A 15,494-nucleotide genomic window follows, 5' to 3' on the forward strand; every position below is an offset into this window, starting at 1 on the left:
TACTCCGAAATGTCGCACCTGTTCCCTAGTGCACTTTCGACCAAGAGCCATAGGGGTTCTGGTTAAAAGTAGTGCACTATATAGGGAATAGGGTGCCATTTGGTTATTACACAAGGAGCACATCGTCAATTACTTGAATACCCTGACTCAATTATCTCCAGTAAAAAAAAGTGTGTGAATCTCGCAATTAAAAAAAACAAAAAAACATCTTCGTACACTATTTGAACATGACATTTAATACAACACATCTAATAATAACCAATTATGACATTGACAGAGTAGAACACATTTTATACACATTATTTACAGTACAGTACAAGAGGCCTGTGGTAAAGGAGGTCACTGTGCTAGTCTAGCGGTAACACTTCCTCCCTCGTCGCCTCACAGCCAGACAGGAACTCGGTTGTTGGGGACTCGACGGAGGCTAACGTCTCGCACGTGACTGCCCTCCTTGACGACGTTTTAAACCCACCTACGCTGTGGAAAAGCTAGGGATTCAATAGTGTTGTAGAGATCTTTCAAGCTGGGGAGCGAGGTTATGAATCTGACTCTCATCTGACTTAGAGGAGTTGCCAACAACCGGATGAATGCGGTTTTCAGGTTTTTACTTTTCTGCTGAAAACCGGATGTGGGAACTCCGCTCGGGTGTGTTTTTAACACCTGCTACGTTACGTTACATTGCGATTGACAGCTCCTGGAGTGATGGTGGGTGGCTGTCTTTCTGAATTTCATCCTGGAACACATAAGAAGAAGAAAATAACATTATTTACGGTTAAATCGAGAATATTGTCCTATTACTACAGATGTAGGATCTTAAATTGATGACCCTGTTGCGTATTTGAGGTGGTTTAAATAGGCTTCTAAAGTTTGTAATTTCCACGTAGAAATTTCAGACTTGATTTTGGCTAGGAAAATGTCCATTAATTATAATACAAATACAAATGCACATTTCTTGTTGCTGCAGGATTATTTTCCTGCTGTAGAAAACTGGCTCAAATTAAGATCCTACATCTGTAGAGCTACAGTCGTGATGGTGACTGTTAGAAGGCAACTAAACGAAGCCCTGGACCAGAGCTAGACTTGCATCTACTTATTAAACTGGCAGACTTACCATAGGAAGTACTAAGGTTGTCAAAGGTGTGGTGGTTACGCTTGCCAGGAAGTTGGAGTTCAGGTATCCCTCTCCAAAACAAACATCTTCATCTTCATCGTTGTCCACCCCGACGCTGAAGGCCTCTCGTATCTTCTCAGGGATCAGACAGTCCAGCAGAACCACCAGGATTCCGATGACCAGACACAGGACACCTGGAAAACAAGATGGATGCCTTTTAAACAAAATGTCCTTTAATGTTGTCATTTAGTGTGGATAGATAACTTGGCTCTTTCTCAATTAATCTTTCCTTGATTCCTAGAGTCCTTTCTCCTAACCTCATAACCTATTGAGATGGAGACTAGGAGAGAGGACACAAGGAATTGAGGAAAGTTTAAATTGAGGAAAGAGCCTTTGAGCTCTGGTAAACCTTTCCTTACCTGTGGCCAGCGCCAGCCAGAAAGATCCGCTGTATTCTGTCTGGAAGGCTCCAGAGGTGCCGATGGTGAACAGACAGGTAGGCAGGTTCATGATGGTGGAGAAGGAGGCCATGGAGAAGAAGATGAAGGCGGCGGTGGCCACCATCATGTAGCCGGCGTACAGGATGACAGGCATGGAGAACAGCACGTTGGCTACCATCCAGCAGCAGAACGCTGTCCTGGGGAGGGGGGAGACAGCACTTGTTTTAAATTTGACAGTGTATGTATAGGCAGACGATTTTCAATGGTTCTGGATGCCGCTTCAGTAACCCCTACGTCTTACTTTAACCTTTAACCTCACCCCCTCAAAACATTAACCCCAAACATCTAACTTAAACCTTACCCTACCCTCACCCCCTCAAAACATTAACCCTTAACATACACCTAACTTAAACCTTACCCTACCCTCACCCCCTTAAAACATGAATCATGAACACTTAAACATCATAACTTTGATCTCCATCCCTATGATTCCCATAATGGCGCCGGAAGGGGATGGCGGCCTTTTTACGGGCTCAATTGTGCAATCTTTTTTTTCGCATTGTTTGTTATTTATTTTGTACATAATGTTTCTGTCACCGTCTCTTATGACTGAAAAGAGTTTCTGGATATCAGAACAGCGATCACTCACCTCGAACTGGACAAAGATTTTTTTCTTTAATGAGTCTGACGCGAAGGATATACTGTTTCTCCCAGACCAGGCCCAAATCCCCATCATTCTCATGAAGAAAAGACACAGGTACAGGGGGCGCAGATCCGGGTACCTTGAGAGAATTCGTTGGCGAGCGGGTAATCTGCCTCTATCATCCGTTCTATTTGCCAACTTGCAATCACTGGAGAATAAACTGGATGAGCTCCGTTCGAGACCATCCGTTGTGGCTGAACAACGACACAAATAATATACAGATGGCTGGGTTTTTCGTGCATCGGCAGGACAGAACAGCTACAGAACAGCTGGTAAGACGAGGGGTGGTGGTGTGGGTGTATTTGTCAATAACAGCTGGTGCGTGATGTCTAATATTAAGGAATTCTCTAGGTATTGCTTGCCTGAGGTAGAGTACCTCATGATAAGCTGTAGATCACACTATCTACCAAGAGAGTTTCCATCTATATTTTTCGTAACCGTCTATTTACCACCGATGATGGCACTAAGACCACACTCAACTAGCTGTATAAGGCAATAGGCAAACAAGAAAATTCTCATCCAGAAGCGGCGCTCCTAGTGGCCGGGGGACTTTAATGCAGGCAAACTTAAATCAGTTTTACCTCATTTCTACTAGCATGTCACATGTGCAACCAGAGGGGAAAAAAACTCTAAACCACCTTTACTCCACACACAGAGACCATACAAAGCTCTTGCTCACCCTCCTTTTGGCAAATCTGACCATAATTATATCCTCCTGATTCCTGCTTTCAAGCAAAAACTAAAGCAGGAAGTACCAGTGACTCGCTAAATATGGAAATGGTCAGATGACGCAGATGCTACACTACAGGACTGTTTTGCTATCACAGACTGGAATATGTTCCGGGATTCATCCAAATGGCATTGTGGAGTACACCATCTCAGTCACCGGCTTCATCAATAAGTGCATCGACGACGTTATCCCCACAGTGACCGTACGTACATATCCCAACCAGAAGCCATGGATTACAGGTAACATCCACACCGGTGCTAAAGGCTAGAGCTGCCACTTTCAAGGATGCTTATAAGAACTCCTGCTATGCCCTCAGACGAACCCTCAAACAGGCAAAGTGTCAATACAGGGCTAAGATTGAATCCTACTACACCGGCTCTGACGCTCATTGGATGTGTCAGGGCTTAACAAACTATTACGGACTACAAAGGGAAACCTAGAAGACTGTGATCGCGCTCTCCGTAGCCGATGTGAGAAAGACCTTTAAACAGGTCAACTTTTACAAGGCTGCGGGGCCAGACGGATTACCAGGACGTGTACTCAGAGAATGAGTGGACCAACTGGCAAGTGTCTTCACTGACATGTTCAACCTCTCCCAGACCGAGTCTGTAATACATGTTTCAAGCAGACCACCATAGCCCCTGTGCCCAAGAAAGTGAAGGTAACCTGCCTAAATGACTACCGCCCCGTAGCACTCACATCGGTAGCTATGAAGTGTTTTGAAAGGCTGGTCATGGCTCACATCCACACCATCATCCTGGAAACCCTAGACCCACTCCAATTCGCATACCGCCCCAACAGATCCACAGATGATGCAATCTCTATTGCACTCCACACTGTCCTTTCCCACCTGGACAAAATAAACACCTATGTGAGAATGCTGTTTATTGACTACAGCTCAGCGTTCAACACCATAGTGCCCTCAAAGATCATTACTAAGCTAAGGACCCTGATTCTAAACACCTCCCTCTGCAACTGGATCCTGGACGACCCCCAGGTGGTAAGGGTAGGTAACGACACATCTGCCACGCTGATCCTCAACACGGGGCCCCTCATGGGTGCATGCTTAGTCCCCTCCTTTAATCCCTGTTCACCCACGACTGCGTGGACAAGCACGACTCCAACACCATCATTAAGTTTGCTGACGACACAACAGTGGTAGACCTGATCACCGACAACGATGAGCAGGACAACAACCTCTCCCTCAATGTGAGCAAGACAAAGGAGCTGATCGTGGACTACAGGAAAAGGAGGGCCAAACACGCCCCCATTCACGTCAACAGGGCTATAGTGGAGAGGGAGAGGTTTTAAGTTCCTTGGTGTCCACATCACCAACAAACTATCATTGTCCAAACACACCAAGACAGTCGTGAAGAGGGCCCGACAACGCATTTTCCCCTCAGGAGACTGAAAAGATTTGGCATGGGTCCCCAGATCCTCAAAAGTTTCCACAGCTGCACCATCGAGAGCATCCTGACCGGTTGCATCACCGCCTGGTATGGCAACTGCTGACCGTAAGGCGCTACAGAGGGTAGTGCGTACGGCCCAATACATCACTGGGGCCAAGCTTCCTGCCATCCAGGACCTATATACTAGGCAGTGTCAGAGGAAGACGCAACAAATTGTCAAAGACCAGTCACACAAGTCATAGACTGTTCTCTCTATTACCACACTGCAAGCGGTACCGGAGCGCCAAGTCTAGGTCCAAACGGCTCCTGAACAGCTTCTAACCCCAAAGCCATAAGACCTCAGGTAGAATATGAAGGCATTTTAGTATATATATTTTTTAAATCTAAAATTTAACCTAGCCTGTACCCCCGCACATTGACTCGGTACCAGTACCCCCTGTATTTAGCCTCGTTATTGTTATTTACCTGTGTAATTCTTTTTTTTTTTTTTTTTTTTTAAACTTTCCTTTATTTAGTAAATATTTCCTTAAAACCAACAATGCAGTTTTAAGAAAAATAGAGTTAACAAAGGCTTGTAAATAAACATTTCACTGTAAGATTGACACCTGTTGTATGCAACAAATCACTTTTGATTTGATTTGATGCTTAACATTAACCTTCGGATCCGGTGGTGAAATATCCACTACAGGTACGTGTTCAGATCTAGTCAGCTTACCAGAGAGTGGCCGAGGCGTAGCGCCCAGAGTATCTATACTGGTAGATGAGGCCGCAGGGGTTGTTGAGGGTAAACTTCTCAGCGATATAGAGGATGGGGTTAGGTAGACCTCTCTCTAGGGCGTCCTCGTACTCCTCGTCGATGGTGTCTTTCCACTCAAACATCTCGTTGTAATTGATGGTCTCGTTCAGTTGATTCACAGGATTCCCTGGAAGGATAGAGACCATAGAGGACAATGGGCGGTTATAATCTATGCACTTACAACACACATGACAAGTGTTATGTGTCACAATACCAGACCTAGGGCTACAGCACTGGTAACCATGTGGGAGGCAACCTGTCTGTCACTGGTAACCATGTGGGAGGCAACCTGTCTGTCACTGGTAACCATGTGGGAGGCAACCTGTCTGTCACTGGTAACCATGTGGGAGGCAACCTGTCTGTCACTGGTAACCATGTGGGAGGCAACCTGTCTGTCACTGGTAACCATGTGGGAGGCAACCTGTCTGTCACAACCAGTCTGTCACAACCTGTCTGTCACAACCAGTCTGTCACTGGTAACCATGTGGGAGGCAACCTGTCTGTCACAACCTGTATGTCACAACCTGTCTGTCACAACCAGTCTGTCACTGGTAACCTGGTGGGAGGCAACCTGTCTGTCACAACCTGTCTGTCACAACCTGTCTGTCACAACCTGTCTGTCAATGGTAACAAAACAAAAAAAAGAAGAGCAAGCTATTCTATCTAGTCTGTCTTTCCCCTGCATGGGACTCCAAGAGCTAAGGAGCGTTATCTAAGGAGAGGCCAGCGGAGCACAGGTGCTTGGGTATTACGCAAGAGACAGAGGCTATCCGTTAGAAGCTTATTAAACATAGGCTATCATTCATTAGCTAAATATAAGACTAAACCTGCATTGAATTTATTACCTGAAAGAAATAGGCTAGGACATCTACATATAGGACTATATTTCAATCTAGAACAGGATGATCTATTTTGGATACAATTTGAATGGAATTGATGGAGAGAGAGAGAAAGACCACTCGCTCGTGTACTGATTTTAAAGCAACGATATATGAGTGTTTTAAAACTTTCCAGCTGGATTTTAAAACAAATCATCTTTACAATTTAGAAAATAAATAAATAATAAGGTGACCCCATGAAATCCAGATGTAGATGTGTAAATTAGACAGAGCATTAGCTATTTCTATATTACTGTAGCATAGCCTATGTAGGTCCACCTGTCACAATAAATAATACAAGTTACCATGATGAGATGATAGGTCTACATACTGAGATGAGCTGTCGGTTTCCACCCTGAGCGTTGATGTCACGCCCTGACCTTAGAGAAGCCGTTTTATTTCTCGATTTGGTTGGGTCAGGGTGTGTTTAGGGTGGGAATTCTAGTTGATCTATTTCTATGTTTTGGCCGGGTGTGGTTCTCAATCAGAGGCAGCTGTCTATCGTTGTCTCTGATTGAGGAATCATACTTAGGCAGCCTTTTTTTCCCACCACCTTCAGTTGTGGGATCTTGTTTGTGTGTAGTTGCTTTCTGCACTGCATATAGCTTTTTAAGTTCGTTTTGTATTTTTGTTGTTTTTCGGTATCATTTTTTTTATTAAAGAAAAATGTACGCCTACCACGCTGCACCTTGTTCTCGTTCTAACCGACGAGCGTAACAGTTGATCATGCAGCGACCAGAGAAAAGGCCGTATAGCATACAGATTTAGACATCAACGTATCATTTAACAGTTTCCATTTTGCACGTCATGTTCATATAAATAATGTATTATAATATTTTATTATAATTTACCGGTTTCTCGCTGTTATTTATCCCAGGAAAAGGGGAGTGGTTTTGGCAGGTTCCCTCCATTCAACCCTAGCGTAGATATTGCGTCTCCATTGGTCCACTAGTTTTCAAGTGACGGTTCATCTTATGAAGACTCGAGGCTGTAATCGCTGCCCAAGGTGCTTCAACAAAGTACTGAGTAAAAGGGTCTGAATACTTATGTAAATGTGAAATTTCTGTTTATTTTTCTTTATATATTTGCTAAAATTTCTAAAAACGAGTTTTTCGCTTTGTCATTATGGGGTATTGTGTGTAGATTAATGAAGAAAAAATATATTTTAATACTTTTTTTGAGTAAAGCTGTGTAACGATCGTCGTAATCCTCCTCCTCGGACGAGGAGGAGAGGCGAGAAGGATCAGACCAATATGCGGAGTGGAAAGAGGTCATCTTTAATTAACGTAGAACGAACACTTATACATAACCAAAACAACAAACGTGACAAACCGCCAACAGTCCCGTGTGGTACAAACACAGACACGAGATACAACCACCCACAGCCACCACGTAAATCACAGGCTGCCTAAGTATGATTCTCAATCGGGGACAACGATTGACAGCTGTCTCTGATTGAGAATCATACCCGGCCGAACACAAACAACCCAACAAGACAAAAACACCTCGACAACCCACCCCAACTCACGCCCTGACCAACTAAATAAACACAAGAAAAAACAGGTCAGGAACGTGACAGGCTGTAACGTAACAAAATGTGGGAAAAGTCAAGGGGTCTGAATACCTTCCGAATGCTCTGTATAAGTACTCTGTATTTGTAGATTTATGGTCATTCCGGTGTCTGCATTGGCAGTAGAGCATTTACCGGGGCATTCATACTTACTGAGCAGAGCAGAGCTGTTGCGAAGGAAGTTGTCAAAGAAGTGAGTGTGTTTATACAGGAAGTACCGCCCCCCCACCTACCAACTAATCATTGTCAATGCGGAGCTATATGGAGCTATGCGTAGCCCGCACGGCGATGTGGAGGCCTATAAGTTTGTCATATTTATTTGAATGTACATTTTGGGTCAGTTTAGCGTCCCCCCCTAGCCTATTGGACGCACCGCCTACGGTCTACGGGGCTCACCTCTTAAAGTAATGTTGATGCCGTACAGTCCAACGTGCAGTCCCACCTCAGCGTTCACCTCCTCACTGCTGAAGGACTTGTAGGTAGCGTTGGTGGTGGCTCGGGCCTCAGCCCAGTCACTGGTGAAATTCAGTGCTGAGATTGAGATTGAGATTGAGATTAAGATTGAGATTAAGATTAAGATTAAGATTGAGATTGAGATTGAGATTAAGATTGAGATTAAGATTGAGATTAAGATTGAGATTAAGATTGAGATTAAGATTGAGATTGAGATTGAGATTGAGTGTCATACAACAACAACAATACAACGAACTACTGTATAGCAGTTGATTATCATTTCTTTTGATGTGCGTTTACTGTGAAATAATTGACACCCTCTCGACAAAATCAGAATCGAGTAGCCTAATTCAACAATTATTTACATTACGTTACATTACAATCCTGTGGTATAAAATAAATATGTAGAGAGTTCAAAACTCTTGTATAGTGTTGCAAAAGATGATGATGTGAAATTGAAAGAAATGTCCAGCTAGTTACAGTACTTACCTACGATTACTACACCTATGAAGAGACTGATGATGATTCTGAACGTCCAGAACAGTCTCTAGAGGAGAGGGTTTGAGGACACAAGTCAGGTCACGAAACACAGTACCTAGCTTCACTGACTGACAGCTACGATACATTTTTTTATTATTGTTTTATTAATCCATTTGATGTTAATCACTTTCCAAGGGGAAATAATCAGTTTAAGTCAATATGTGTCTACATTGAGTAATTATATTATCTAATCATAGGCAGTACAGTAGGTATACGGAGTCAGATTTGTGCCAACAGAAATGGAATACGAAGATCAATCGAGTCTGAAGATTCCATTTCTGTTGGCATTAATATTACGCCATAGGAAGGATGCATCAGTTGGTTCTACTCACCGACTTGCCTCTGATACCTGGCAGAATAAGAAGGAAGCTGACCGTGAGGACCAGGAAGACCAGAATAATGGTGAGGAGGTGGGTGTTGAAGATAAAGGAGGTTCTTGGTAGGGGGTAGAATGGGTAAATGTCATCGTAGAAGGTCATCTTTCCTCAGGATCTCCGGGCGCTGAGAGCAGACAGCGTGACCAGAAGAGACAGTGTCAGTGTGTTAAGAGCAGGGTGTCTCAGTTACCCTCTAAAGATCCAGAGATAGGCGATACATTGAGCCATCAGTTCATTACTATATAGTAGGGGATAATGTACACTGGGGAATTGGAATGTTACATAATTTCCCCCCCCAAAAAAATTCACTTAATTAAAAAATGACTTACAGATGCACTCCAGGGGCCAGTTGCACCAGTTAGGGGTAAAATAAAGTTGGTTTTAAATGCTAGATTGGGCATAAATACCTCCGACTTTGGGATCCGAATTTACACCTGTTGCACAAACCAAAAATAAGACTAGTTTTAGCTAAATCCGACGTAAGCAATATGCGTTCATGAGATGCTTCATAAGGATGGTTGCTAGGCAGCGCCGCTTTACTAGGCTGTTACGGTCCTCACGGCAGTAATAAACGTTGCGAGGCTTGTCCTCATTACTTCGCAAATCCCACCATTATGTATGCAAGTTTTCTTAACCACAAGTGGATGGATCAACTAATAATTATTGTGGGAATGAATTTCACTGAATTACGAAAATATTTGGAATAAAGTAGGCTAGTGCCACTGAAGGAATTTATCATATTGTTGTTTATGGAAACTCACAAATTCATCCTACGATTTTAAATGCTTTAAAGCAGTAGCCGTGTGTGGTCAACTATAATTTCAGTACCATGAATGAGACAGTGTTATCGCACTCCTTTGAGACAGGCGTGGGGATTCGTCATGATAAATCAATCAATGTCAGATTTTTGTTTCCCGGAATCTCCATTTGGATATTTGGTTACAATTAGGCTGGGAAAATGTTAGCCAAACTGAGATGAGTGTTTATGATGATAATCTTTGGTCTAGTTTGCTCATCTAATGGTGTTATCAGAACATTTTGCTAGCAAGTTAGCATTTTGCTAACATTTTGCTAGCATGTTAGCATTTTGCTAACATTTTGGTAGCATGTTAGCATTTTGCTAACATTTAGCTAGCATGTTAACATTTTGATAACATTTTGCTAGCACGAAAGCCTAGAGTAACAGGTGGGTTATTTTGCTCTTCAATCACGTAGTAACCTAGCCTATATTATCCTGACTAAAAGCCCTTGACTTGTCTGATAATTAATCAATGTGATTTTCTTTCACTAACTTTCCTTCTGTGTATTTGGTTACTTGATCTCTGTCTGGGCAAATAAGTGGAGGTCACAGCTTTATTTATTAGTTTGCTAATATCTGATCAGACACATTTAGCATGCTTTAATGTAGCATAAATCAATTGTATTATTTTGGCTATTGACTCGTGCATAGCCATCTCGAAAAGCCCTCGGACGTTGTGAAATATGAACACGAGACTCAAATCCTTTAAAAATATATATATTGCTATTATTTTCTCTGTATATCATGAAATAAGAGAGTCCCAATTTAACATCCTATGCCTACTCTCTACTAGGCGTAGCTCATAGAAGGGCTTACGACCAGCTGGTGAAACAGGTACAACTTTTAGGTCCTGCATAGAGCCCATTTTACATCGGATTTAGAGTTACGACCCACTTACGATCAACTGGTACAACCGGCCCCGGGATCTTAAGCACAACAAACAAATTGAATTCGAAACATATCACACGAATATGAAGACGTGGTACACAATTTGATGACCTGGTACACAAAAAAACATCCTGAAGGGGCCCATGGCTGGGTCTTTTTTTACAAAAACGTCTGTAGAGTCTGAATGGTTTGAGCTACAAACTATTAAAAACTATCTATGAAAAGCTGAGACTCTCACGGACACTCGCAAGCTACATAAGAGTTGTTAGAAGGTAAGGGATTCTTCTACATAGAAGATCATAGTAAATCCCAGGACATAGTGTCTATACTACTGTAAGGGGTTCTTCTACATAGAAGATCATAGTAAATCCCAGGTCATAGTGTCTATAATACTGTAAGGGGTTCTACTACATAGAAGACCATAGTAAATCCCAGGTCATAGTGTCTATAATACTCTAATAACCTCACATAGTTGCCGTCAAACTACAAACAGTAGTCACTGACTAGTTAGATATTCATGTCCCAGTGAGCAAAACAATTTCTGTATTTTTGCTTTGGTTGACCTTTTATTTTTTTGTAGACATTTGCCAATAAAACTCATGAATGCAACAGTTTGTGTCAAGTAGTTTTGTGTTCAACTTGTAGCCCTGGTTGTCCTGAACTGAACATGGTAAAACACTTCATTGTGAGGCTCAATATAAAGGCTGGACATGAAGATAAATGAAAGTCAGATAAATGAAAAGCTGATTTTTTTTTTGTGGTCTCAGGATGTATACTATATATTATATCACTTAAAGAAAGTATTTTATTTCTGAATCAAGACAAAATAATTTTTACTTGAACACACTCATTTGGTAGGCCAATTTTGGGGGGGGTTTCATACAAAGTGCTTTAAGAAACCACTCTGTTGAGACTAAGAGCACATTCAAACTAAACAGAGTACGGGAACAGTAAGTGGATACTCTTGCACTCAAGTTTACCCTCTTTGGCAAACTATCACCGCCAAAAAACCCATCTCAAATTAGACCATGCAGGTTTGTAAGCAACAAACACATAACAAAGAAAACACACAAACAAACAAAAAATCCTCTAACTCCATCTAACTCCATCTACCTCTGAACCACCACTATGCTATTTTCCTGTCATACATAATAAGTATGCTTAAAATAACATAAAATAATTTTATTAATTAATTTAAAATAATGCTCACCTGAAAGTGCAAAAAAAGTAGACCACCAGATCAAGACAGAGGCAGAAAGATGGGGAAAACGAATGTAGTAACACACAAAGGCGAGAGACTTATTTTATACCGGGCACTTCTTTTGTGTGTCTTTAGGCTTGCATTGATTGGTATTTTTTTGGAACAGAGGTGTGTGAACCGGTGACGACCATTCCTACAAGGAAACGCATGTGTCCGTATATTAGGAGAACTTAGGTCTTAGACACACTGTTGGCTGTTCTTCCACAGAGCGCCTTTTTCGCTCACCTGCATTTTTCGTAACTCCGGCTCTTCAGTACGCATGACATTTCATCCTCAAAATTGAGTAAGTTTTCCAGTTTAAAATAATAAATAATAATTAACATTTCCTGTTTAAAACCTTTCTTTAGTGTTGTTTCTTCCATACAATGTACAAATACTCTATATGTGTCAGTCACAATTTAATTATAGCAGTTATTAAAGCACTGCTAATCACATAGATTTTTCGCATTTTACGCAACGTATTAGGCTATATCGCATTTATTTAAACCATTTTCCCGATGGGTTCCTACCTTGCACTTTCCACACCAGTAGGCTGCACCTCGACAACTCTTGACCGTCTTGGAGTGGGTCTCTACGTGCTGAGGTGAATCTCTCGCATCAATGGATTTGCGTAAACAGATGTGGACAGTGCTAGCAGTGCTTTCTCTTATCGTTCAACGTAAGTAGCCTTGTAACCAGTTACTTATTTCGGGTTATTTATGTAGGACTAGTAAAACCCACGAAAAATGCATAACCTTTGATAAAGAACTATTATACAAGTCCTGCATTTTGAGTATCACTCTGAAAGGACCGCTAATTCTATACGTTTACCTGTGCAGATTCTCAGGCCAAAGTCCCCTGGGAAGTCCAACGATATGACGGCTGGTATAACAACTTAGCCTATCACAGTCGAGGTGCTGTTGGTAAGTTCATCACAAAATGTTACCCACTAACTTACAATCTTAAATATTTTTTAAATATTAATATTTAAAGATATACGATGCGCTTATAGAAAGTCATATGTTGCATTGTTGCTTTATGACGAGGAACTCCTCTGTGCGCGTGCAGGTTCCCCCCTGGTCCGCCTCCTGCCCGCGCGCTACTCTGACGGGGTCCTCCAGCCGCTCCAGGAGCCACAGCTTCCCAACCCGCGCAGGGTCAGCGATGTGACGGCCAGAGGCCCCTCGGGCCTACCCTCTGCACATAACCAGACTGTACTCTCTGTATTCTTCGGTAAATTGACACTGGGAAACATCAATCTGAATGTTTACTATTCATTCCCGACTCATTCAGGAGATAACGTTTCGGGTTTATGTTGTGAAATGAAATGCTTGGAGGTTGTCATAGTTACAAAAATGAATGACCAGTAAACACCTGGCAACGTCATCAAAAAGGATTGGAAAGGTTTCAGAATAGATTGACAGTAGCAGCTACCTGCCAAATGACAGTATTTCTCGTCTGTCTGTCCAGGGTACCACGTTGTATTTGAGATCCAGGACTCCCGGCCTCCCGGCTGTCCTCCGGAATTCATGCACATCCCCGTCCCAGAGGGAGACCCAGTCTTTGACCCCAACCGTACCGGCCGGGTCCTACTGCCCTTCCAAAGGGGGCCCTGGGAAAAACACTCCAGCCAGAGCCCCAATAACCCCCGCACACAGGTAATAACCCCCGCACACAGGCAATAACCCCCGCACACAGGTAATAACTCTCACACACAGGTAATAACCCTCACACACAGGTTATAACCCCCGCACACAGGTAATAACTCTCACACACAGGTAATAACTCTCACACACAGGTAATAACCCCCACACACAGGTAATAACTCTCACACACAGGTAATAACTCTCACACACAGGTAATAACTCTCACACACAGGTAATAACTCTCACACACAGGTAATAACCCTCACACACAGGTAATAACTCTTACACACAAGTAATAACCCCCACGCAAAGGTAATAACTCTTACACACAGGTAATAACTCTTACACACAGGTAATAACCCTCACACACAGGTAATAACCCCCACACACATGTAATAACCCTCACACACAGGTAATAACCCTCACACACAGGTAATAACCCTCATACACAGGTAATAACCCTCACACACAGGTAATAACCCTCACACACAGGTAATAACCCTCATACACAGGTAATAACTCTCACACACAGGTAATAACCCCCGCACACAGGTAATAACCCTCACACACAGGTAATAACGCTCATACACAGGTAATAACTCTTACACACAGGTAATAACCCTCACACACATGTAATAACCCGTACACAGGTAATAACTCTCACACACAGGTAATAACCCTCACACACAGGTAATAACCCTCACACACAGGTAATAACTCTTACACACAGGTAATAACCCTCACACACAGGTAATAACCCCCACGCAAAGGTAATAACTCTCACACACAGGTAATAACCCTTGCACACAGGTAATAACTCTCACACACAGGTAATAACCCTTTCACACAGGTAATAACCCTTGCACGCTGGTAATAACCCTCACACACAGGTAATAACCATTTGACACAGGTAATAGCCCTTGCACGCAGGTAATAACCCTCACACACAGGTAATAACCCTCACACAGGTAATAACCCTCACACAGGTAATAACCCTTGCACACAGGTAATAACTCACACACAGGTAATAACCCCCACACACAGGTAATAACTCTCACACACAGGTAATAACCCTCACACACAGGTAATAACTCTCACACACAGGTAATAACCCCCACACACAGGTAATAACTCTCACACACAGGTAATAATCCCCGCACACAGGTAATAACTCACAGACAGGTAATAACCCTCACACACAGGTAATAACCCTTTGACACAGGTAATAACCCTTGCACACAGGTAATAACCCTCACACACAGGTAATAACCCTCACACAGGTAATAACCCTTGCACACAGGTAATAACCCCCACACACAGGTAATAACCCTTACACACAGGTAATACCCCCCACACACAGGTAATAACCCTTACACACAGGTAATAACCCTTACACATGGGTAATATCCCCACACACAGGTAATAACCCCCCCACACAGGTAATAACCCTTACACACAGGTAATAACCCTTACACACAGGTAATAACCCCCCCACACAGGTAATAACCCTTACACACAGGTAATAACCATCACACACAGGTAATAACCCCTACACACAGGTAATAACCCTTGCACACAGGTAATAACCCTCACACACAGGTAATAACCCCCACACACAGGTAATAACCCTTACACACAGGTAATAACCCTTACACACAGGTAATAACCATCACACACAGGTAATAACCCTTACTCACAGGTAATAACCCCCCCACACAGGTAATAACCATCCCACACAGGTAATAACCCTTACACACAGGTAATAACCCTTACACACAGGTAATAACCCTTACACACAGGTAATAACCCTTACACACAGGTAATAACCCTTACACACGGGTAATAACATCACACACAGGTAATAACCCCTACACACAGGTAATAACCCCCCCACACAGGTAATAACATCCCACA

At 42.7% G+C, this 15,494-nt stretch overlaps 2 protein-coding genes across 2 annotated transcripts in view; one reads left to right on the forward strand and one right to left on the reverse strand.

The window, feature by feature from the left end:
• Positions 1–10: 10 nt before the first annotated feature.
• LOC129861937 (dual oxidase maturation factor 1-like) lies at positions 11–9,109 on the reverse strand. Its single transcript, XM_055933149.1, has 7 exons — positions 8,963–9,109; positions 8,580–8,637; positions 8,034–8,168; positions 5,109–5,316; positions 1,531–1,748; positions 1,112–1,305; positions 11–733 (listed from the first exon to the last, which is right to left on the reverse strand). The coding sequence occupies exons 1-7, from the start codon at positions 9,107–9,109 to the stop codon at positions 674–676; spliced, it is 1,020 nt and encodes a 339-aa protein (XP_055789124.1). The 3' UTR covers positions 11–673.
• A 3,440-nt stretch (positions 9,110–12,549) lies between these two features.
• Positions 12,550–15,494, forward strand: part of LOC129862937 (dual oxidase 2-like) — a 38,044-nt gene continuing 35,099 nt past the window's right edge. Inside the window, exons 1-4 of the mRNA XM_055935041.1 lie at positions 12,550–12,613; positions 12,774–12,857; positions 13,003–13,167; positions 13,405–13,592. Coding sequence (XP_055791016.1) covers positions 12,556–12,613; positions 12,774–12,857; positions 13,003–13,167; positions 13,405–13,592 — 495 coding nt within the window. The 5' untranslated portion in view covers positions 12,550–12,555. The remainder of the gene's footprint in view (positions 12,614–12,773; positions 12,858–13,002; positions 13,168–13,404; positions 13,593–15,494) is intronic.

Source organism: Salvelinus fontinalis, chromosome 9 (genome assembly GCF_029448725.1).
Source record: "Salvelinus fontinalis isolate EN_2023a chromosome 9, ASM2944872v1, whole genome shotgun sequence".
Lineage (NCBI taxonomy): Eukaryota > Metazoa > Chordata > Actinopteri > Salmoniformes > Salmonidae > Salvelinus > Salvelinus fontinalis.

Excerpts from the sequence above, each read along its gene's own strand:
- LOC129861937 (XM_055933149.1), bottom strand. The coding sequence starts at position 9,109 with ATGACCTTCTACGATGACATTTACCCATTCTACCCCCTACCAAGAACC. Across the intron at positions 8,638-8,962 it reads CAGGTATCAGAGGCAAGTCG|AGACTGTTCTGGACGTTCAG; the intron begins GTGAGTAGAACC and ends CCTCTCCTCTAG. Across the intron at positions 734-1,111 it reads CAACCTTAGTACTTCCTATG|GATGAAATTCAGAAAGACAG; the intron begins GTAAGTCTGCCA and ends TATGTGTTCCAG.